Source organism: Salmo salar, chromosome 09 (assembly GCF_965601325.2).
Source record: "Salmo salar chromosome 09, fSalSal1, whole genome shotgun sequence".
Classification (NCBI taxonomy): Eukaryota; Metazoa; Chordata; class Actinopteri; order Salmoniformes; family Salmonidae; genus Salmo; species Salmo salar.
The window spans coordinates 65,486,819-65,512,025 of NC_138299.1; the positions used below are offsets into that span (position 1 = coordinate 65,486,819).

At 42.5% G+C, this 25,207-nt stretch overlaps 1 protein-coding gene across 12 annotated transcripts in view; it reads right to left on the minus strand.

Moving 5' to 3' along the window:
- The window catches only part of LOC106611555 (rap guanine nucleotide exchange factor 2), a 158,193-nt gene that overhangs the window by 99,113 nt on the left and 33,873 nt on the right, over positions 1-25,207 (minus strand). For all 12 annotated transcript variants that reach the window (XM_082955874.1, XM_082955871.1, XM_082955870.1 and 9 more), the window contains exons 2-3: positions 14,324-14,394; positions 8,345-8,401 (exon numbers count right to left, since the gene is read on the minus strand). In XM_082955874.1, the coding sequence (XP_082812000.1) occupies positions 8,345-8,401; positions 14,324-14,394 (128 nt within the window). The remainder of the gene's footprint in view (positions 1-8,344; positions 8,402-14,323; positions 14,395-25,207) is intronic.

A 25,207-nucleotide genomic window follows, 5' to 3' on the forward strand; every position in this document is an offset into this window, starting at 1 on the left:
GTGCATTGTTCATGTGCTTTTAAAGTGCTCCTCTTGCCATTGGACTCCCTTTAAATCCAGTGCTAAAATTGGCCAGTTGTGTGTAACTATTGGTCAGCGAGTTCACCAAGTCCCACCAGGGGATGGCTCTGAGAGGTAGTCTGGAGGAAATCAATCAATGGCAAATATGGCACGCCCAAGGTTTGTGTCACACTCATATTTAGAGAGGAGGGATATATGGGGATAAATGAAGGCCCAAACAAACAGACGAGCACATTGCACACTCAAGTGCACAAGTATGTGCACGCATGTGAACATACAAGTACATCTATATACACACACACACACTTTAAAGACTTTATTTGAATCCACAAATCACATATTAAAAGGACTCAAACATTTCAAAGGTCTTTGATGCAAAACCACTTAAGGAATCAAAAAGCACCTTCTCCTCCACACAGCTTGGCTGCCCGTAATGGCTGAAACAGAGCAATACCTAGCCAGTTGTTTTTCAATCTGAAAGCCACATATGATAAGCCTACGTACGTGCACACTCACTCACTCACTCTCTGAGAAACAAAGTAGTCGCCCTATCCCCATCTTCCCTCTCTCCACACCTTCATTCTGGAGCTAATGAGGCTGAGTATAGGACACCGTACTGACGCAGCATGAATCCTCCTTCCCTTCCTCCTTCCATCCCTCCATCTCCCTCCCTCGGCTTCCATTTTCCCTCCTTTCCCCTGATGCACTCGTTGCCCCCTTCATCGTCCTCCTCTCCTCCCTCGCAGTCGCAAATGAAATTTTCAATTATTCATCGCTGGCATGCAGAGGCGCTCCCTTGCTCCTAGTTAAGGAGAGGAGCAAAGAAAATGAAAAGTAGAAAAAGACAGGAAAGTCTTATGCGCCATGAAGGCTTGACTGAACTGGGACACGTGCATTTTTGGGGAAACGATCGTAGGGAAAGCACTTGGCGACAACAAGCCTGAGCCACCGGGAAGCATCTAGAGACAGGATGAAAGGTGGTAGGAGAGGAGCCGAGGGTCTGTTAGAAGCTGGAGAGGCAATTGTTTAACCATCAATATTTTTACGAGACACACCCTTCCTTATGACATTATGTTGATCAAATGATGTTGGAGTGAGAGGAAGGGGATTGGGGGAGGGAGAGGCAAAACAATGACCTGACACCATTTCTAAAGGGGTGGGTCTGCTAAACTACAGTATAGTATATATACTGTGCATTTAAAGTGTGCTTGATATGATGGTTCTTAGTACAGAATATTGTTAACCCAAATACTGACATGACTCTCCCTGTGCATGCTTCATGTGCTTTAAAAGTGCTTATTTTACCATAGGGCTCCATTTAAATCTAGTGCTAAAATCAGCCAGTCATGTGTAACTATTGGTCAGGGCGTTTACCAAGTCCCACCAGGGGAGGGCTCTGAGTCTGGAGGAAATCAATCGATGGCAAATATGGCACGCCCAAGGTTTGTGTCACACTCACATTTAGAGAGGAGGGATAGATGGGGATAAATGAAGGCCCAAACAAACAGACGAGCACAAATGCATGCATGTGAACATACAAGTACATCTATATACACACACTTTAAAGACTATTTGAATCCACAAATCACATTACATCATAAAGGACTCAAACATGAAAAAGGTTGTTGATGCAGGAGCACTTAAGGAAACAAAAATAAATTCTTCTCCTACACAATCAATCAAATGTATTTATAAAGCCCTTTTTACATCAGCCGATGTCACAAAGTGCTGTACAGAAACAAAACCTAAAGCACCAAACAGCAAGCAATGCAGATGTCGAAGCACGGTGGCTAGGAAAAACTCCCTAGAAAGGCCGGAACCTAGGAGGAAACCTCGAGAGGAACCAGGCTCACAGCTAGGCTGCCCATAATGGCTGAAACAGAGCAATACCTAGCCTGTTGTTTTGCAACCGTAAGCCTATGTACGTGCACACACACAGTCTGAACTCTCACACAGACAGACACACAGAGAGGATGGTTCTTACTATTGAATATTGTTAACCCTTAACATGACTCTTCCCAATTCCTACAAAAACCATCACTCTCATTGCGATTAAATCAGTAAAGCATCAGTTGACACATTGAGTCTGCCTTTCTACACCCATCTTTACAGTCTGTTTTGTCCTTTACAGTGGTATTTCTCATAGTAAACTAAATATCTCTATATATATATATATATATATTTTTTATTTTTTTTTTTTAATCTAGATTTGCACATACAGAAGGATGTAAATGCAATGGTTCTAGAACAGAGGACATAAACACCATGTTCCCTACGCGTTGTCTGGATGTAACATAACATTTTTCCCCAGTTGTCTTCCCAGTGGTTATCCCTAATCGGATGACCTTGTTTCCAGAGGCAAGCGGGCACGTTCCCAGCTGATTACAGTAGGACCCTGGTGGGAATAGGAGCTGGGGTGGGGAAAACTTTCCGACAGCTGCGTGCGAGCGCTGCACACACACAGGAAGAGACACACACACACTGGGGAAGTTAGACACGCATGGACACATAAGACAGACAGACAACACATCAGGGAAGAGGAATGCCCAGATATGAGGACTGCTGAAAGGTATAATCAATTCCCGTCAAGTGAAATACTCCGGGTTTAGGAACTCTGATGTACTAAGATGGCGGTGTATTGCCTATAGCACACGCACTATCAACCTCACTTTGGGGTTTCAGGTTTGGACAGAATTTGTTTGGAAGTGAGATGGGAGTTGCTTAGCCTTGTAACAGTTACAGTTCTTAACCTCCCAATCCAAAATGTGCCGTCTATGCCTTGATCTCAGGAACTGTGCAATTAGAGCTGGGACAATACCAGTATCACAATATATTTTTCAATGGCAAAGATTGAAAACACAAAGCAGACCGAACTCTTTGGTCCTTTATAAACCTGCTGTATGTTGTGTGCTTTAGCTTGGAAAATAAGTAACTGACTCTGGATGACAACATAATGATGTTTGTTTCCAACATTAGGACTGTTTTCCCAAAGAAGTTAAATACGCTTCGTGTTTTGTTTCCTTGCCACGATACTAACGAGTATCGCCATACTGGTATCGTCCCGGCCCTACTGTGCAGAGCAATGGGGGATTACCTTAAAAAAAGGGGCCATCAGTATTTCTATCTTACAGTGTTTGGCTTTAATGCCTCAGAGTCCCCAGGTAGACAGAACTCATTGTTAAAAATAGAAAAGTAAAAAAGGGAACCACTACAAGTTAAAGATCCTTAATCAGATTCTCCACAGGGGGAGACTATCTTATTTTCCCACTGTTTGCTCCCAGTACTTATCCAGGAAGAACCCCAGTCAATGTCTACAAGAGGAATCCCGTACCCTGCCCAATAATATTCATGCAAGCATACACACTCCGTACACATTTGAACAGGCACGCATGCGCTCGCTCACACACACACAGGGGCGGAAATCCCGGGGGGGACGGGGGGGACACGACCCCCCCCCATCCTGGGATAAATATGATTTGTCCCCCCCAATATATCACTGAAACATAACTATGTAATTTAAATAATATTAATAATACGCAATGAAAGCAATTGTGCTGATTATAGACACTTAATAGCGCGTTTAAGTTTCAAAAGATTGCGACCCCCCCCGCCCTTTGCCTCACAATGGTTTGATCCACTGCCAGTTCCTTAGCTTGCTACGTAACTGCCGTGAGGTTCATCCAGTCAATCGCGCACACACACACTAGCTGAATATGCAGAGCTAGCGCGCAAATATTAACTATTAAGCTAGCTAGTACCTATTCCATTTATGTGGCGTCATCAAAGATGGAATCAGCATGCAGATGATGTAAGTTAGTGCTTCAAAGTCCCTGTGATAAGGTTAGCGATAAACTGAAGTCCAAACTGAACAGAACTACACTCTCATCTACCATTGTCTTAAATATATTTAATGGTCTCGTTGCAAAAGCTAAATTGTCGCAAGGGAACTTTTATTTATTTAACTTCACCTTTATTTAACCCGGGTAACAAAGATTATAGCAAACACCACTGAAACTGAATTGGTGCTCGCTAGCTTTGCAAATTCAGCTATTGTTGGAAGCCAGCCAATATGAAACAAACTATTAAAATTACAAAAGGTTGCAGCATATGTTGTGTAAATGGTGAACTCATACAGCTGTCAACTCTTGTCATTTTAATCCGTTTCACATTTGCTAGCTACCTTTTAGATCGAAGCCCATATAGAATGATTGAAGATGATAGAAGCCCATCTACTACTGTAAATAACCTACACACTGTGTGTGTGTAGCCAGCCAGGTAGAAAAATGGCAGAAAAATAAAAGACGGACATCAGAGTATTTTTCAATACACCAAAACGCATAGTAAGAACCCTAGTAGCCTAATATCTCAAAGACTAGTTGATAAAATGTTCATAAGAAAGAAATGAAATTCTAATGGAAATGTTTCACAATGATGTCATTAGGCAGAGCAGGCAACAGATGGCACACAGACAGCAGAGTTGGGGACAGATATGCAGGGACAGACTGGCAGAGACAGGGATTCTCAGGTAAGTTTGTTGAGTCTGTTTGGCAACATTATGAAAGGTTCTCAATTTTTTTTACTTGTAAAATAGGAACATAATTGGAAAATGCCATGGATACCCCCACTCTCAACTTAAACTGGTGACTGAACTAAGATTTGTTAAAGGCAATGGTATTGCTGTTGTGATTAGTTGTGTAGTTTTGGGTACCGGTAGTTAGGAGTACGGCAAACACCTTATTTCTTTGGTTCCTCAATATACATTTACCATATTACAATGTAGGCTATGTGTTACAGCACTACTTTTGGTGTCCCCCTCAGGAATTGCTCGAGAAAATTTCATGTAATTGTCCCCTCCAAAGTGGATATCAGATTTTCGCCCCTGTGCACACACACACACACACACACACACACACACACAATAAAACACACACACACACGTAAGCATGGGTAGAAAGAGAGTGCTGAAAGTGTCTCCACACTAGCCCCAAGCTGGCAGCAGGGGGAACCAGATGCCCCCTCTCTCCACTACTACTTTTGTCCAATGGGAGTGCATACAGTTGAAGTCGGAAGTTTACATACACCCTTGACAAATACATTTAAAACTCAATTTTTCACAACTCCTGACATTTAATCCTAGTAACAATCCACTGTCTTAGGTCAGTTAGGATCACCACTTAATTTTAAGAATGTGAAATGTCAGAATAATAGTAGAGGGAATTATTTATTTCTGCTTTTATTTCTATCATCACATTCCCAGTGGGTCAGAAGTTTACATGCACTCAATTAGCATTTGGTAGCATGGCCTTTAAATTGTTTAAATTGGGTCAAATGTTTCAGGTATCCTTCCACAAGCTTCCCACAATAAGTTGGGTGAATTTTGGCCTATTCCTCCTGACAGAGCTGGTGTAACTTAGGTTTGTAGGCCTCCTTGCTCGCACACACTTTTTCAGTTCTGCCCACAAATGTTCTATAGGACTGAGGTCAGATCTTTGTGATGGCCACTCCAATACCTTGAATTTGTTGTCCTTAAGCCATTTTGCCACAACTTTGGAAGTATGCTTGGGGTCATTGTCCGTTTGGAAGACCCATTTGCGACCAAGTTTTAACTTCCTGACTGATGTCTTGAGATGTTGCTTCAATATATCCACATAATTTTCCTACCTCATGGTGACATCTATTTTGTGAAGTGCAGCAGTCCCTCCTGCAGCAAAGCAACCCCAGAAACATGATGCTGCCACCTCCGTGCTTCACGGTTGGGATGGTGTTCCTCGGCTTGCAAACCTCCCCCTTTTTCCTCCAAACATAACAATGGTCATTATGGCCAAATCAGTTCTATTTTTGTTTCATCAGACCAGAGGACATTTCTCCAAAAATTATGATCTTTGTCCCCATGTGCAGTTGCAAACCGTAGTCAGGCATTTTTATTGCGGTTTGGGAGCAGAGGCTTCTTCCTTGCTGAGTGGCCTTTCAGGTTATGTCGATATAGGACTCGTTTTACTGTGGATATAGATAATTTTGTACCTGTTTCCTCCAGCATCTTCACAAGGTCCTTTGATGTTGTTCTGGGATTGATTTGCACTTTTCGCACCAAAGCACGTTCATCTCTAGGAGACAGACGCGTCTCCTTCCTGAGCGGTATGACGGCTGCGTGGTCCCATGGTGTTTATACTTGCGTACTATTGTTGGTACAGATCAACGTGGTACCTTCAGGTGTTTGGAAATTGCTCCCAAGGATGAACCAAACTTGTGGAGGTCTACAATTTTCTTTCTCAGTTCTTGGCTGATTTCTTTTGATTTTCCCATAATGTCAAGCAAAGAGGCACTGAGTTTGAAGGTTGGCCTTGAAATACGTCCACGGGTACACCAATTTACTCAAATGATGTCAATTAGCCTATCAGAAGCTTCTAAAGCCATGACATCATTTTCTGGAATATTCCAAGCTGTTTAAAGGCACAGTCAACTTAGTGTATGTAAACTTCTGACCCACTGGAATTGTGATACAGTGAATGATAACTGAAATAATCTATCTGTAAACAATTATTGGAAAAATGCACAAAGTAGATGTCCTAACCAACTTGTCAAAACTATAGTTTGTTAACAAGAAATTTGTGGAGTGGTTGAAAAAATGATTTTGAATGACTCCAACCTAAGTATATGTAAACTTCCGACTTCACACACACTGTACGTGCGTGTGTGTGTACAACGGTGTATGCACGCACAACTCTGTGTGTGTGCCCTCTGACTAGGGCATTCTGGGACAGCCCTGCTCTCATCTGAGGCAGCTCCTTGGCTAGGGCTAAACCGTATGGGGGAGGGGGGAGCCTAAGGGGGTCTCTGTGAGAGGGGCTCCAAAAATAAAGACACTACTGGCTAATCTGCATTGCGTTTGTTTAATCAGTTCCCGCGTCGCTCTTAATGAGATACCAAGCCCGTCTCCTGCACCTATATGTGCACACAGACACAGAGGAAAGAAGGAAGGGAGCCGATAGGGATCTAGACCACTCTTGGCTTTTGAGGAAATGATAGGGTTAACTCATTGACCTTTTCCTCACCTTAAAGCCACTGTTGATAAAGCTATAACAAGTCATTTTTTTATGAAGGTCATTATTTCTCTTCAGAGATATTTGACAACAGTTAAACCTCTCGATATGACGTAAGTCCTAATACCAATTAGATAGGCACAACCACATTATAGAACATTTACCTACATAAATTGCACAACAGCTACACCATTATATCCATCAAATGAAAAATCTCTCCACTGTTCAACCAAATTATACATTACCATTCTCTAACAATTAGATTAATAATGAACTACTCAAACAGCAAATTATACAAAAATAATTTTAAAATGGACCGTTACTCCTAGTCTGTCAATTGCTTCTGCTGTCACTTGGTTTCAGAGGACAATTCCCATCTAGAAGGGATATGGGAGAAGAATTAACTCTTAATGGAGTGGTAAGGGTAGCGTGGAGGATCTCTTTTGTGCACGCTCCCTTTGGAAACAAAAATCGAGTGTGAAATAAATGGGACTGTCCATGGTCAGGGTTGGGGGAAGCCTACTTGAGGGATAGGTGTGTGTGTGTGTGTCTCTGTCCGTTCTCAGGCTCTTGGCCTCATAACAGGATGTCTTGGGGCAAAGCAATGAGTGGCCCATGCCAACGGGAGACTGAACTGCGCCAGAGGGGTCCTTCATTCTCATGCACCAACATTGTGCGCACGCACGCACGCACACACACACACACACACACACACACACACACACGCACACACATGCTCAAAAGCTCATACACACGGAGGTGCAGAGCATTTTCAAACCTCTCAAGGCACATCACTATCTTATCTCCCTCTGAATTGGAAGACAGAACGCAAAGCATAACCTCAAATAGCCTTGCTAGCCAGGAGCTAACGATCTAAGACGAGCGATTTAGAAGCCATTAAATCTACACTCTGCCATCAATCCACAACTCGAGGACTTGTAGAGTAGGCCAAATTCAATTGTTCCAGAAGACCTTGCAGGTCTCTGCTTCAGCGGTGCAGCAGAGTGGTTTAGAATCACTCCTAGGTAGCACTGAGAGTGTATCTGGTGACCGCGTCGATGCGCACGCCCATTTGTTTTCATTAGAGTCAATTAAATCATTCAGCTCTGTGCTCTGCGGCATTGGGGGCCTAATCGCAGTATGTCAATAAGTTGGACTTTGATCATGTCTAGTGTAAAGGCATCTGGCAGAGAATATGTAGATATGATTTATTAAGAATGGATGTATTAAGAAAACTTGCACTTAGGCACACACACACACACACAAAGCACATGGGTACTTACTAGTAGAGCACTTCATTGGCTTCGTGTCTTTGATAGCGCACTGTCTCACATATTATCCTGCAGGGAAGAAGGGGAGAGAGGAGAGAAGGGAAAAGACAGTCAGATATACGAGTTACCAAATACAATAGAACAGATGGATGGGTGGGTCCACGAAGTTCGGTTTATTGAGTTATTAACAGCTCACGACGGAGTTAACCTTTTTGAGAGGACGGAAATGTCACTCATATAGGTGTTTTAAAAAGTAACTCTAAAGCCTACCGAGTTTGTGCAACTTTACCGTAATAAACAGCGATATCAAAAAAACACCAACTCCCAAACTAGATTCGAGCATTTGTCATGCATGTTGTTCTTGTTGCTCAAGGATTCAAAACAAGAGTCCCAGAGAACTAGCTACCGCAGAGGAAAACAACACATTCCTTTAATACAGATGGAAAATATCAAAACCTATAGCTTAATCCCATAGTTAATGTGATTGTAGGGTAGTGGGATTTTTGCTAAAGGGTTAGCATGTTTAAGACTGGTTGGATTGGTCTTTTCGACCAAAGGCGTTGGGGACATTCTTTGGGAATCCGAAGGGCAAGCAGGGGGGGCTTGTGGTGTGTGTGTGTGGACAAGGAGGGAGCGAATGGGTCAAGTTGTGGAATGTTCTAGCAGGCCCGGGTCATGTGCTCTGGTATTGTTCCCCAGCAGTATAATCCACATGTATCCACACACGGCCTGATGGGAACCGACCCCAGACTAAGGACTGTTTGTAGAGTGGACTAGGGTTGAATATTTTCCCAGTATTTTACAGCCCGAGAATAAATCACTTTTCTCCCAGGTAACCCACAATTTCCCGCCAAAACCACAAGTGTCATTCTAAAGCATATAAATGTCTGAATTTGATTAGAGCTTTGATCAGCATGAAAATTGAAGCCTGATGAGCCATACGTTAAAATACATTTTATGAGCTAGACATATTTTGAGGCCAAGCCAAAAAAGCCCAAATGATTTTGCCGTTCTCCAGCACATGGATAGCACATTACGTACAACATCAAAAACATAAAAGCCCATAGATGTAGCTATGCTGTCTTGGGTAAAAAAATTAAACAAGCTCCAGTAGGCTAATCTTTGAGTGTGGACTGTATTACTGTATTGTATTATACTGTATTGTATGGAATGGAATTACGCACCTCGTTCAAACCATGAAGCTGGGAGAGAACATGCAACGCTGGTGCAGGACATGCACCCTTACAAGGTTACAATTATTTGATTTGAATTTTAAATATAATAATAGAACCTATTTAACATGTTTCTAATTAAGTAGGCTGACACATATATACACTACCGTTCGAAAGTTTGGGGTCACTTACAAATGTCCTTGTTTTTGAAAGAAAAGCACATTTTTTGCCCATTAAAATAACATCAAATTGATCAGAAATACAGTGTAGACATAGTTAATGTTGTAAATGACTATTGTAGTGATAAACGGCTGATTTTTTTATGGAATATTTTCATTAGGCCCATTATAAGCAAACATCACTCCTGTGTTCCAATTGCCCGTTGTGTTAGCTAATCCAAGTTGATCATTTAAAAGGCTAATTGATCATTAGAAAACAGTTTTGTAATTATGTTAACACACTTGAAAACTGTTGTTCTGATTAAAGAAGCCATAAAACTGGCCTTCTTTAGACTAGTTGAGTATCTGGAGCGTCAGCATTTGTGGGTTCGATTACAGGCTCAAAATGGCCAGAAACAAAGCACTTTCTTCTGAAACTCGTCAGTCTATTCTTGTTCTGAGAAATGAAGGCTATTCCATGTGAGAAATTGCCTAGAAACTGAAGATCTCGTACAACCCTGTGTAATACTCCCTTCACAGAACAGCGCAAACTGGCCCCGGTGCACAACTGAGCATGAGGACAAGTACATTAGTGTCTAGTTTGAGGAACAGTCACCTCACAAGTCCTCAACTGGCAGCATCATTACATATTACCCGCAAAACACCAGTCTCAACGTCAACAACGAAGAGGCGACTCCGGGATGCTGGCCTTCTAGGCAGAGTTGCAAAGAAAAAGCCATATCTCAGACTGGACAATAAAAATAAAAGATTAAGATGGGCAAAAGAACACAAACACTGGACAGAGAAAGATTGGAAAAAAGTGTTATGGACAGACAAATCTAAGTTTGAGGTGTTCGGATCACAAAGAAGAACATTCGTGAGACGCAGAAAAAATGAAAAGATGCTGGAGGAGTGCTTGACGCCATCTGTCAAGCATGGTGGAGGCAATGTGATGGTCTGGGGGTGCTTTGGTGGTGGTAAAGTAGGAGATTTGTACAGGGTAAAAGGGATCTTGAAGAAGGAAGGCTATCACTCCATTTTGCAACACCATGCCATACCCTGTGGACAGTGCTTAACTGGAGCCAATTTCCTCCTACAACAGGACAATGACCCAAAGCACAGATCCAAACTATGCAAGAAATATTTAGGGAAGAAGCAGTCAGCTGGTATTCTGTCTATAATGGAGCAGCCAGCAGTCACCAGATCAACCCTATTGATCTGTTGTGGGAGCAGCTAGACCACATGGTACGTAAGAAGTGCCCATCAAGCCAATCCAACTTGTGGGAGATGCTTCAGGAAGCATGGGGTGAAATCTCTTCAGATTACCGCAACAAAGGCTGTAATTGCTGCAAGGCTGTAATTCCTGCAAATGGAGGATTCTTTGAAGAAAGCAAAGTTCGAAGGACAATTATTACCTCAATTAAAAATCATTATTTATAACCTTGTCAACGTCTTGACTATATGTCCTATTCATTTTGGCAACTCATTTCATATACGTTTTCATGGAAAACAAGGACATTTCTAAGTGACCCCAAACTTTTGAACAGTAGTGTACCTTTCATAATACTTCCCCTAATGTTGTGCCACGTGCATATTAGCCGAACTCTCTCTATTGTTGCTTCTATCCTTCTTCGTGTTCAGCAGTTAAAATACATTTGTTTTGTTGTCCTTACCGTCATCATTGTAAGGACATGCTTGAATAATACAGGACTAGAATAAGATGCTGATGGCCGACACTTCTCTTCACGAAAATTGAACAGTCATGGCTCTGAATACATAGCTGGTATAACCTACCGCCATCGCCGGATCTCTCTTCTTTCTAGTGGCTGCTATATTTAACATTCAGCAAATAAGAGCTTACATCCTTCATCGAATAGTCTATTAGTATAAAACATGCTATAAAAAAATAAATGTCCAGAAAGCTATTCAAGGCTTTTCCTGAGACTCCAAGAGCTAACAAGCATTTTTTTTAAGGAGAGAGGCCAGCGGAGTGCAGGTGCGAATTGCACAAGAAACAGAAGCTATAAATTAGAAGCTTATGAATAACCCATCATTCATTAGCTAAATATGAGGCTAATAACTGCATAGAATTTACGGTGCACTCAGAAAGTTTTCAGACCCCTTGACTTTTCCCACATTCTGTTATGTTACAGCTTTAATCCCCAAAAATAATAATCCCACATCAATCTACACACAAAACCCTATAATGACAAAGCAAAAATATTTTTTTTAAATGTTCGCAAATGTATAAAAAAATCTAAAACTGAAATATCACATTTACATAAGTATTCAGACCCTTTACTCAGTACTTTGTTGAAGCATCTTTGGCAGCGATTACAGCCTCAAATCTTCTTGGGTATGACGCTACAAGCTTGGCAAACCTGTATTTGGGGAGTTTTTCCCCATTCTTCTCCGCAGATCCTCTCACGCTCTGCCAGGTTGGATGGGGAGTGTCGCTGCACAGCTATTTTCAGGTCTCTCCAGAGGTGTTTGATTGGGTTCAAGTCCGGGCTCTGGCTGGGCCACTCAAGAACATTCAGAGACTTGTCCCAAAGCCACTCCTACGTTGTCTTGGAAGTGTACTTAGGGTCGTTGTCCTGTTGGAAAATGAACCTTCACCCCAGTCTGAGGTCCTGAGCGCTCTGGAGCAGGTTTTCATTAAAGAACATCCCCCACAGCATGATGCTGCCACCACCATGCTTCACCGTACGGGTCGCTTGGCATTCAGACCAAACATTTCAATCTTGGTTTCATCAGACCAGAGAATCTTGTTTCTAATGGTCAGAGTCCTTTAGGTGCATTTTGACAAATTCCAAGCGAGCTGTCATGTGCCTTTTACAGGGGAGTGGCTTCAGTCTGGCCACTCTACCATAAAGGCCTGATTGGTGGAGTGCTGCAGATATGGGAGAACCTTCCAGAAGGACAACCATCTCCACAGAGGAACTCTAGATCTCTGTCAGAGTGATCATCAGGTTCTTGGTCATCTCCCTGACCATGGCCCTTCTTCCCCGATTGCTCAGTTTGGCCGCGCGACCAGCTCTTGGAAGAGTCTTGGTGGTTCCAAACTTCCATTTAAGAATGATGAGGCCACGGTGTACTTGGGGACCTGGGAGGCAGGTAGCCTAGTGGTTAGAGTGTTGGCCCAGTAACCGAAAGGTTAGTGCGTTGGCCCAGTAACCGAAAGGTTAGAGCGTTGGCCCAGTAACCGAAAGGTTAGAGCGTTGGCCCAGTAACCGTAAGGTTGCTGGATCGAATCCCCGAGCTGACAAAGTAAAAATCAGTCGTTCTGCCCCTGTTCCTCGGGTGCTGAAGACGTGGATGTCGATTAAGGCAGCCCCCCGCACCTCTCTGACTCAGAGGGGTTGGGTTAAATGTGGAAGAGACATTTCAGTTGAATGCATTCAGTTGTATAACTAACTAGGTATCCACCTTTCCTTCAATGCTGCAGATATTTTTTGGTACCCTTCCCTATATATGTGCCTCTCGGAGCTCTACAGACAATTCCTTCAAATTCATGGCTTGCTTTTTGCTCTGACGGCTGCACAGTAATGTCTCTTATCGATGGCGGTTATGATGTCGTTTAGGCCCTTGAGCGTGGCTGAGGTGCACCCATGACCAGCTCTGAAACCAGATTGCATAGCAGAGAAGGTACGGTGGAATTCGAAATGGTTGGTAATCTGTTTGTTAACTTGGCTTTCGAAGACCTTAGAAAGACAGGGTAGGATAGATATAGGTCTGTAGCAGGTTGGGTCTAGAGTGTCACCCCCTTTGAAGAGGGGGATGACCGCGGCAGCTTTCCAATCTTTGGGAATCTCAGACGATACGAAAGAGACGTTGAACAGGCTAGTAATAGGGGTTGCAACAATTTCGGCAGATCATTTTAGAAAGAGGGTCCAGATTGTCTAGCCCGGCTGATTTGTATGGGTCCAGATTTTGCAGCTCTTTCAGACCATCAGCTATCTGGATTTGGGTGAAGGACAAATGGTGGGACACCTTGCCATAAGGCAAAAGTGATAACTATGTAGCTTGGGGAACAAAACATTGATATTTTGGGTCCATGGCCAGGAAACTCCCCAGACCTTAATCCCATTGAGAACTTGTGGTCAATCCTCAAGAGGCAGGTGGACAAACAAAAACCCACAAATTCTGACAAACTCCAAGCATTGATTATGCAAGAATGGGCTGCCATCAGTCAGGATGTGGCCCAGAAGTTAATTGACAGCATGCCAGGGCGGATTGCAGAGGTCTTGAAAAAGAAGGGTCAACACTGCAAATATTGACTCTTTGCATCAACTTCATGTAATTGTCAATAAAAGCCTTTGACACTTATGAAATGCGTGTAATTATACTTCAGTATTCCATAGTAACATCTAACAAAAATATCTAGACACTGAAGCAGCAAACTTTGTGAAAATTAATATTTGTGTTATTCTCAAAACTTTTGGCCACGACTGTACATTGATGAGGGAAACAAAATAATGTAATCCATTTTTAGAATAAGGCTGTAATGTAACAAAATGTGGAAAAAGGGAAGAGGTCTGAATACTTTCCGAATGCACTGTAAATAGTAATTTATATGCTATTCATGTGTAAATAATTTGGAATACATATTTGTTAACTTCAACTCATAAGATCAATGTGAAACAATTGGGAGCTCTCACCTCAGCTGGTGTTCTCTGAGGTTAGAAAGGGCCTCCATCCCGTGAAGATAGGAGTAGACTATCTCCAGGTCCTGTGGAAAGAGAGGAGATGGTCTGTTATTAGCAGTTGCATTTAAACATTTTGAATAATTCGAGGTAGTTTAGCAGATTTGACCAGGTGTATGAATATCATTGAAAAAAAGGTCAGACATGAAGAATCAGCAGTTCTAAACTGGATTATTTTATTAATGGACAGTACTCTCCCTCACACATAGGTCTTTACACTGAATACGAGGGAGTGGGTATGGAAAGGCAGGGGAATAGTAGCCTACTGCTGAGGGAAAAGACATGAGGTACCACTACGAATTCCCTATTCAGTGCCTCCCTTTATCAAGTGTCCAATTGAAGTCTCAGGTTGTGCCTTGGTTGTGGAGCTGGGCGATCTGAAAAAAAATCCATATCACGGTCAATTGCCTGAATTGATGCAATAAGGATAAATAGAAATATATTGTTCTAACATAACACAAAAAAAGCCTACTGGGAACTAACAATCGCACTTGACTTTTTCCCCCTACATTACTAAAAATAAAAACATCTATGTGCCCCATTTTTTTTTTATGATCCTTTAAAGTACTACTACTACACTGGACAAATATATAAATGCAACATGAAACAATTCTAACCATTTTACTGCGTTACAGTTCATATAAGGAAATCAGTCAAATGAAATAAATTCATTAGGCCCTAATCTATGGATTTCACATGACTGGGTAGGGGCACAGCCATGGGTGGGCCTGGGAGGGCATAGCCAGGCCCAGCCAATCAGATTTTTTTTTTTTTTTTTTTAACAGACAAAACGGGCTTTATTAGAGACATAATTACTCCTCAGTTTCATTAGCTGTTTGGGTGGCTGGTCTCAGACAATCCCGCAGGTGAAGAAGCCAGATGTGATGGTCCTGGGCTGGAGTGGTTACACGTGGTCTGCGGTTATGAGACCGGTTGGATGTACTACCAAATTCTCTAAAACGACGTTGGAGGCGGCTTATGTTAGAGAAATTAACATTAAATTATCTGGCAACAGCTCTGATGGACATTCCTGCAGTCAGCATGCCAATTGCACGCTCCCTCAAAAGTTGAGACATCTGTGGCATTGTGTTGTGTGATAAAACTGCACATTTTAGAGTGGCCTGTTTTTGTCCCCAGCACAGGGTGCACCTGCGTAATGACCATGCTGTTTAATCAGCTTCTTGATATCCCACAACTGTCAGGTGGATGGATTATCTTGGCAAAGGAGAAATGCTTGCTAACAGGAATGTAAACAAATTTGTGCACACAATTGGAGATAAATTAGCTTGTTGTGCGTATGGAACATTTCTGGGATCTTTTATTTCAGGTCATGATACATGGGACCAACACTTTACATGTTGCGTTTGTTCAGTATAGTTTGATGGTTGCAGCCATCCATTGTCCCATTAACAAATCACCCATATCAGCAAACTTACTTCATTTCAAACTTCACATTTCTCTAGTATAGGCTACTTACTGTAATGAACGATATCGGCAAAATGCCTGCGATAAGTAACCGGTATGGTCGGTGTCTATAATTTTCAGTTTTTCAGCCCCAGCTCTACTTGGTCAGTGGCACTCTTCCAAGATGGAGGTGAAACTAAGTGCCCATGCAGTCCACACAGCATAGCCAGTGTGTGTGGGTGCACACTGAATCAGTGTGCAGAGGGTATTGAGTCAGTGAGTGTGTGTGTGTATATATATGTATGTAGAGTCCATTGAATGTGAAGGAGGGGGTAATGAAGGGGGGGTATTGAAGGGGGGGGGGGCAAAGTGTTCGTAGAGTGGAGACTGGAGGTCGATGGGACGGGGGGGGGGACAAGAGGCTCTGTGTTTTGACAGAGATCCCACTCTTCAGCCACCAGCCAGCTTATGTGACACAGCCCTGGGGCCCTGGCGACGCAACACTCTTCCTGCCTCCCAGACATCCTGCCCCTTCCTAATGCACAGGAGCAGAAGCACATGTACTCACAGACATACATGGAAAAGATGTGCAGATACACAGATGTTCAGATACATTTAGGCACAGACACACCTCTGCCATTCTGAACAACATAGTACACCAGCACAGAACCCCAGAATTGTTTTTATTCTGAGAAGCACGTAATCTAAGAAATATTTATTTGGGAGAAAAATTCAAAAATAAATAAATAAATAAATAAATAAATAAAAACAGGACGGGTGGCGCTTCCCTTCATTTGTCTTGACTTTTTCAGCTCACAGCAAGTTCCTGGTCTCTGAGACCATCTGACACCAACGGGGAAGGAATGGAAGGGTCAACAGGTTTGAATCAACTCCGGTTAGAGGTCAAAGATTGAGAAAGGGAGGGAATGTTTGGTTGAAATGTCCCGTGGGTCGCACGAACTTAACACCCACCAAAGCGTGAGTTACTACAAATACAAGATCATAGATCAAACACAAGTTGTTGTATAGATCTGAAATCTGATCTTTTGCAAGTTATTATTAGAACAATTGCACATATGAATGTGTGCATGTTGAACAGAAAAGGCCTATAGGCTATTATGCAAAGTCAGATTTACTAATAGGGTATCAAATATAGGCCCGATATCCCCTCAAAATACACTGCATCCATGCAATATAAAACACGCTTTAGACTGTTGGTTGAATTAGAACTAAAAAACAAAACTAGGTTGGCCTTCAAAGCTCCATAGACTGGGTTACTTCACCCCATATTACATCATGCAGTGATTTCCCCAGCCTAATTGAAGCCTTATGTTCTGTTCTGAAATTGCCTACTGTTTTGTACACAGAGTAGGCCTGAGAATTCTGCATGGAGACTATGGGCTCTGGCGCCATCTATTGTAAAAGGACAGGATATTTGGGATTCGTCATAATAAAATAGTACAGTACATTGAAACAAATCATCTAGCAAGCTGATATATCAATAGAAATTGATAACACCAAAGATGTTTTGAAATATCCTTATAGATGTTGTCTCTAGGGCAGCTGGTAGCCTAGTGGTTAGAGCTTTTCTCCGGTAAGCGAAAGGTCACTGGTTGGATTACCTGAGCCGACATGGCAAAAAACCATTTGCGTTCTTTGTGCCCTTGAACAAGGCACTTAACCCTAAATTGTTCCAGGGGAACCATACTACTATCACTGACTCTGTAAAACAAATTTGACTGCACATGTCATGGCAGGTTTAGCAAAACAATCGCCACCTAATTGATACAAATAATCATGTGGTAAGCCTAATTTTCAGTTTAATTTAATTGAGATTTTTGGGGAAGGCCTTTCTGTCGACACACAACATGGTTATCATTAGCATCACTAACTGGCTACAGTGAGGGGGAAAAAAGTATCTGATCCCCTGCTGATTTTGTACGTTTGCCCACTGACAAAGAAATGATCAGTCTATAATTTTAATGGTAGGTTTATATGAACAGTGAGAGACAGAATAACAACAAAAGAATCCAGAAAAAAACACATGTCAAAAATGTTATAAATTGATTTGCATTTTAATGAGGGAAATAAGTATTTGACCCCTCTGCAAAACATGCGTTAGTACTTGGTGGCAAAACCCTTGTTGGCAATCACAGAGGTCAGACGTTTCTTGTAGTTGGCCACCAGGTTTGCACACATCTCAGGAGGGATTTTGTCCGACTCCTCTTTGCAGATCTTCTCCAAGTCATTAAGGTTTCGAGGCTAACGTTTGGCAACTCGAACCTTCAGCTCCCTCCAAAGATTTTCTATGGGATTAAGGTCTGGAGACTGGCTAGGCCACTCCAGGACCTTAATGTGCTTCTTCTTGAGCCACTCTGTTGCCTCGGCCGTGTGTTTTGGGTCATTGTCATGCCGGAATACCCATCCACGACCCATTTTCAATGCCCTGGCTGAGGGAAGGAGGTTCTCACCCAAGATTTGACGGTACATGGCCCCGTCCATCGTCCCTTTGATGCGGTGAAGTTGTCCTGTCCCCTTAGCAGAAAAACACACATTTGTACTGTACTATTTATATTTTTCATAACCTTTGCTTTTTTACTTTAAGACTACTACTCAAGTAGTGTTTTACTGGGTGCCTTTCACTTGAGTAAAAGATACCTTAATAGAAAATGACTCAAGTATGACAATTGAGTACTTTTCCCACCAATGCTGATTCACACGGGACGACAGGCCCCGTTGTAGGCTTAGGGCACATCCTTTAGTCCTCCCTTCCTTTTTCTGTGTCATCTGACCTAAAAAATTATTTCTATATGAATTTGATCTGTCATTCTCATTGAAAGCAAAACTAAGAAGCAGTAGATGTGTTCTATGTGTGCTATTTCTATGCTTCCCGGTCTTAAATTTTGTTTTTGCATCTTTTACTTTTGGTTTTGTTACACCAGCTTCAAACAGCTGAAAATAAAAACATTTTGCTTATGAAAAATATATTTCACAGCGGAATAGATGGTACAATGATTCTCTACACTATACTTGCATGTTTTGTCACATAAACTGAAATTAGTCCAACTAATAGAATTTTAACAACCAGGAAATGGCAGAGCGATTTCTGCATAGTGCATCTTTAAGTAGGCCTAATCACAGATTTGAGAGGTCAGGTAGGTGTACCCACGAAGGTGGAAACCTTGCTTTGACTTATCCAATCACATACAGTAACAACGACTATAACGTCAAGGAAGTGTGGTAAGGATTCCAAACACCCCGAAGCGCAAGTCCAATAGGCCCATTGACACAGAAGTAGACCTTACCAAGAATGACCACTAGGTGGCATGCTAATGCCGGTTTTCCTTTAAGCCTACAATTGCTCTGTGACATCACAGCGTGGGAAACAGCGCCACTCCTATACCACTCAGGAGCACCAGTGAGAGAGAGAGACAAATATGCATAACCATCAATTGTGGCTTCTGTCTTAAATATTTCAAAATTGTCTTTTGAGATTGGCTCCATGGAAAGAATGCGAGGGATCCCATTTTTCCACTCCCTCTCGCTATCATGCACTTTCATTTTCCGGTTTGGTGTTTTTGTATTGGATAATGTTTGAGACGTTGGGGCCGACCTCATCTTGTATTGTATATTCAAAGCAATAATACACTCGGTATGATTGTGAAGCAATTTAAAGTGAGATGTGTGTGTTCATGTGTGTGTGTGTGTGTGTGTGTGTGTGTGTGTGTGTGTACAAGAGAGCGCGATAGAAAGCACAGGCAAGCGTGTGATGGGTTTATTAATAACAGTGCTATTCAAGCGCAAATCAGGTTGGTCAGGAATTGCGACAAAGGTCTAGCCTATGATTTCACCCTGAGAGTAGCCTAACAACTACACCATGTTTCCTCTAGGCTTGGTGTGGTTGAAATTACATCCATCTTATATTCATTTCCTGACTGAGTACAAAAGCCTGACAAGGTTATGATCCAGAGTGGGGCAACGCTGGAGAGATGAAAAGGAGGTGGGCCAAGCCGGCTCAAACCACTAGGCTAACAGAGTTCGCACAGCATAACATCCCACAGCTGTCACCAACTGTAAATTCCAGGTAAATTCATTTCGGTAGTGATCCTTCCAGGAACTCTGGTGGACCCCTCCAGGAGCAAAATAAACCAAACCACCATGACTTCCTATTGTTGTTAAGAAAATACTTAGGATTCCTTCAAAGCTGCTTGTACAAAAAAAAGGTACTCATTCTGGCCATTTGCATTTTTGAAATACCAAATGAATAATATTCTAGTCTTTAATGGGTCTGGGACATTTTGCTCTGTTACCAAAGCATCCACTTCCTAACTTGTTCCTTAATGAAACCAGATATATTAGGGGGGGATCTGATGTTTCACCACACCTCCGGGTCCAAGTCAGACAGTAGCAGTGTACCGTACCATACTGTAGGCAAACTATTGGAGGTATTTCCTCCCAGGACGACATTAGCTAACAATGATAGCCTTGTGTTCCCTGTTTTGGGGGCCAAACACAATATGACTGAGGCTGCCTCTCCAGTCTCCATTCTCTATGGGTTGTTAAGCAACTCCGTTGGGAGAAGGGTGCAGAACAGGGCGCTGGGCCAACGTGTTGAGTGACATGACAATTGGGTCGGGCAGACAGAATTCAAGGAGGAAGTGGCAACGTCTAGCTAAGCAATGCACGTCCACTGACATCCTACCTCACCCAATGCATGTTGGAATGGATTGAAGTTATGGGGAGAACTATGCCTATGACGTTCGAAGGTGAAGAATTTACAACCTTTTCACCACACATTTTAGCCATTCCATCTAGCAATCCTCCACTCGCTCCCTTTCACTTTCAATAAAATGGGAAGGGACGCTGGAACAACAGAGCGTCATCTAAATTATAAAATGGCAGCCACTTATCTCGATCCCACTGCTGTGTCTGCTAACAGGAGGGAGCTTTCATTGTCCGCTCCCTTTATTGGCCTGGTTTAATTTGGGTCGGGGTGAATGCAGAACCCCCTGCATCTTATCACACTGATACTGTAGACGAAACATAAAGGGTGGGGTCACAACCTTAAGACAATAAGGTCCTGTAGGGAAGGTAAAGGTGGACGTCACCTCCAAAGAGGACAGTACAAGTCTGCTGACCAAGACCTACTTAAACCTCATTGGCTTAGCCTAAATATTATGATACAAATTCTCACAAATATTGTAATGTTTAACATGTTCAATTTTCTATTTGGTGCCATTAGATGAGTGGTTAATAGTGCAATCTTTGTTTTCCACAGGATATTACAATTATATAGATGTTTTTTTGTTGTTGTAAATGTACCTTTATTTAACTAGGCAAGTCAGTTTAGAACAAATTCTTATTTACAATGACGGTCTACCAAACAGTGGGTTAACTGCCTTGTTCAGGGGAAGAACTACAGATTTTTACCTTGTCCGATTGGGGATTCGACCCAGCAACCTTTCTGTTACTGGTCCAACACTCTAACCACTAGGCTACCTGCGTAATGAGAATTTCAAATGGGTGCACTGACCTCACAAAGGGAAGTAAATCAATGATATGCGCTATGAGGGCATTATGTGTTACCATAAAAACCCTCTATCATTCAGTCAACAGTGGCAGCCTCTGCTGTAAGCCTCTGCATTGTAGCATAGAGATTTTAAAGATCTGACAGTCAACGGGATTCACCTCTATAGCAGATCAGAGATCCCCCCCCCTTGAAGGAAAGAAGTATGGATGCATTTTAAAAGTATTCCTCAGGAGACACTCAAAACACTGGCCATAAGTGACAGAAATAGGCCAACAGTGAGGATTCCTTCAAAGCTGTTCACAGTGAACCACATCCTGTTGGCATGCCTGCAATGCAACTAGACTGGTTCTCTGCTCCATCAAATCAATGTAGGGCACCTTAAATCAGGGGCACTTCGCACAGAGGATTTGTTGTGGTTCTGTTTCGGAGAAAAGCACAAATTAATCCCCCGCGACTCGAAGCTGAGCCGACCTAGATTCACAACAATTGCTCACTTGTCAGAGACTGAGGGTGATTATTTCTCCATACCTTGAGGTTTTTTATTTTTTTAGGGGAGGTTTAACACTGAGCAATGAGACCCGTGGCAGCGAGTTCAAAGCTCAATCTAGTGACGGGTGAAACAGAAAAAGAAAGAGGGGAGAAAAAAAACACCATCATCAGTCTGATTGCCACCATTCTGAATTCCAACCTTTATCCTTTACCACGTTGGGCCTTTTTTAAACCGGGTCGTCCCTCCCACCAGGCCGAGTCACGGTGTCAATGGATCCCCTTACCGTGACAGCTAGGGATGAGGCCTGCATTCCTCAGATGACACTGACGAAATAATGTCTCTGTGTCCACACAAATAACACACAAGGCCTATGCTATGCCCCCCGCCACTTCCTAACCTATAGAAGGTATGACATGCCAGGAGGAAGAGGCATCTAGGTTGTCCATTAGTTAGAACAGGTCTGGTGCCTGGCTACATTCTGGGGCTTACTCACTGTCAAGTTTTAGCCATCAGTGAAAATAACAACAAAAAAATTGCCAAATATGCCAATATCCTCCACATAAATATTTTTAAAAGGCATATTCTGCAATATGTCCTGCTGTACAATGGTCATTTATATTAATGCCATTGGGCTGAAACAAAGAGTTTTAAAAAAATGTGGCTTTAAAGTGATCAGTATTTAGCAAAAGGCAGCAGACCGGGGGTAGGGTATGTGTGTATAATGAGATGCATTGGACAGTGAGTCAGCCAGACAGACAGAGGTGAAAGTCACCAGGTCAGTGTTTCCGACAGTGCATTATGTGCAAATGCCATATACAAGGTTCATACTGTTGGTTCAGCACAAACACGCCCAAGCCCCGTCAGCGTGCCAAGCTGGACTCATGAGGCCCCCAGCCCATTCAAAATAGCAAGGATAGCAACTTGCTCATAATGTTGCAGAAGATTTACACACCTCAGGCAGGCGGGCCCATGATGCTTGTGCAAGTGTGTGTCATTGTGGATGTAGCGTCATTAATGTGTGCAGTGAATGTGTGTGTGTGTGCTCGTATTCCTGTGTATGCCTGTGAGTGAAGGGACATTGGCTGCTGTCCTTGAATCCCTATTGACAAAGAGTGTGGGGCTTGAGGGGTATTTTTATCAATTGCCTGGTGTGAGCCAGGCAGCAGGTGGAGCCTTTATGTGGTAGCGCAAGGTCATGGTGGAGCGGAGAGCTACACACCGTATCGGTGGGTGTCCTGGCCAAAAGACAGCCAACCTTCTTGTTTTCAAAACTCCATGTGGGCTACACTATGGTAGGAATGTTGGTGTGGGCCAAACCTTTTCCCCCTCCCGGTGCAAACTTAAAATGATTTGTTAAATAATTGGAGGTTGGCACCAACACACACTTCACCAAGCTAAGTAGCTAGTAGTTACATTTGCATGGTTGTGCAAGCTAACTCCAACAAGCGAAGGTAAAAAAGCAGATCAGATGCTAACTCTTCACGCCAATCACTCTGGAAATTGGAATACAATACTACCTGCAATACTCATTTCAAGAACACCCAATCTCTAGCCGTGCTTCACAACCCGTTAGTGTTAATTGTGGGAGGAGGGACATGGTGGCTTTCGGTAACAGGAATCAGGGAGGCATGTGAATGAGCTTAGCACCCGCCAATTCAGCTGCCGGGATAAAGCCTTTAAGAACAAAAGTGGAGTGAGATTCTTTAAGAATGCAAATAGTATGCATGCATGCTACGCTAAAATGAGCCGTCTGTAGTATTTAGTGGGTCACCCTTTGGACTACTTTTTCGTATTTCTTAATCAGGTTTGAGCTGTAAATCAAAATTGGCTAACCTGCATTGTAAATTGCCATTTACGAGTAGGAAATCTTCAACGCATTTATTCATAAGATAAATGGGGCCAATAGGGTGTGCAGGACTTGATGACGATAGGGGACCACTGCACTAGCTATCATGCTAATATTCTATGTTAGCATCACAAAAGGACCAGGACAGGTACAATTCACCGTTACACTGCATTCACTCAAAGAGCATCAAAGAGCATGGAAAACAAAGGAGGTAGAAAAGGACAAAAATGGGCACATTAAATATTCTAAATATTGGCTGTAGGGTGGTTCGGTGAACACGGCTGTCGAAGCAGTCTTTTAGGCCCCTTCACATAAGACTGCTAATTATTAGGGATTACATCTTTTGGTTATGGGCAGGGTGAGAGGGTGCAGAGTTAAAAACATTGTGCCAAGTTACTGATCGTAATCTCCAAATCGAAATTAGTGAACAATAAAAAACGGGCCCCATTTCTAAGGCAATGGCCAATTTTCTCTCAGCGCTTGCCATGTCAAAATGGAGGAAGAGAACATCTAACCTCCCACCTGTCCACCGAGTCGCCGCGGCTGACCGGCACTGATGTAGTGTGCGTTTGTCATTGGCTGCATTAATCTAATTCTTATGGACCGCAACCTCATTACCTACATCAGCTATAGTATTAATACCTGGCTGTAGTCAATACTACCAAAATGGGACTGAACTCATGTCTCACAATCATAAAGATTGTGATCTCATAATAACAAGATAACAATAAGCTGCTGAGGTAAAAATACCTGGAGAAGCTTCAGTTAACAACACGACTCACTTGTTTATGTGTAACAATCTGATGGTAAGATAATCCCTGTCAGCATAGTTTCTATTTGACATTTTTGCAGATGACTTACAGTAGTGAGTGCATACATTTTCATATTTATTTGTACTGGTCCCCCATGGGAATCAAACTCACAACCCTGGCATTGCAAGTGCCATGCTCTACCAACTGAGCCACACAGGACCATCTATCAATCTCTCATACCCTCAGGCAGACAGCTAGGGGATAGGAACTTTAAATGAGACAGGAGTTCTGCCTGTGCTGGCATAACAGTAATAACTTCCTAGTTTTGCAAATTCAGCGAAACATTCCTTAGGCTTCATGGTGGGAAAATTGGTACATTTTATACCGCAAAAAAACCTATTGGGGATAGTTGCATTTTTGCAAAGGTTGTCGTCAGCATATGCAAACTATTGCTCTAAGTAGGCTAGTTCTTTTTGTAAGAGCTACTATTACTGAATTATTATTATTGACAACAGCCAAGAAAATTCCACGTACAATATCATCAGGTACTCATAAAACTCATAAGCCATCATTTCTTGCTCAGAAAGCTAAATTCAGCCAACATGATTGTGTTTGTCTCCACAAACGACAGCCCCCCTGGCAAAAACCAAGCAACTGATATCTTCTGAATAATTTATGTGGTAAATAAACATGTATGTATAATTCATGAGCATGTTCACCTTTCCTCAGAGTGGATCCTCAGAGAGGTAACAAAGATGGCAGCGGCAGTCCTGTTTGTGAGTAAACATGTAACAATGTCATTTTGGGGGAATGTCAG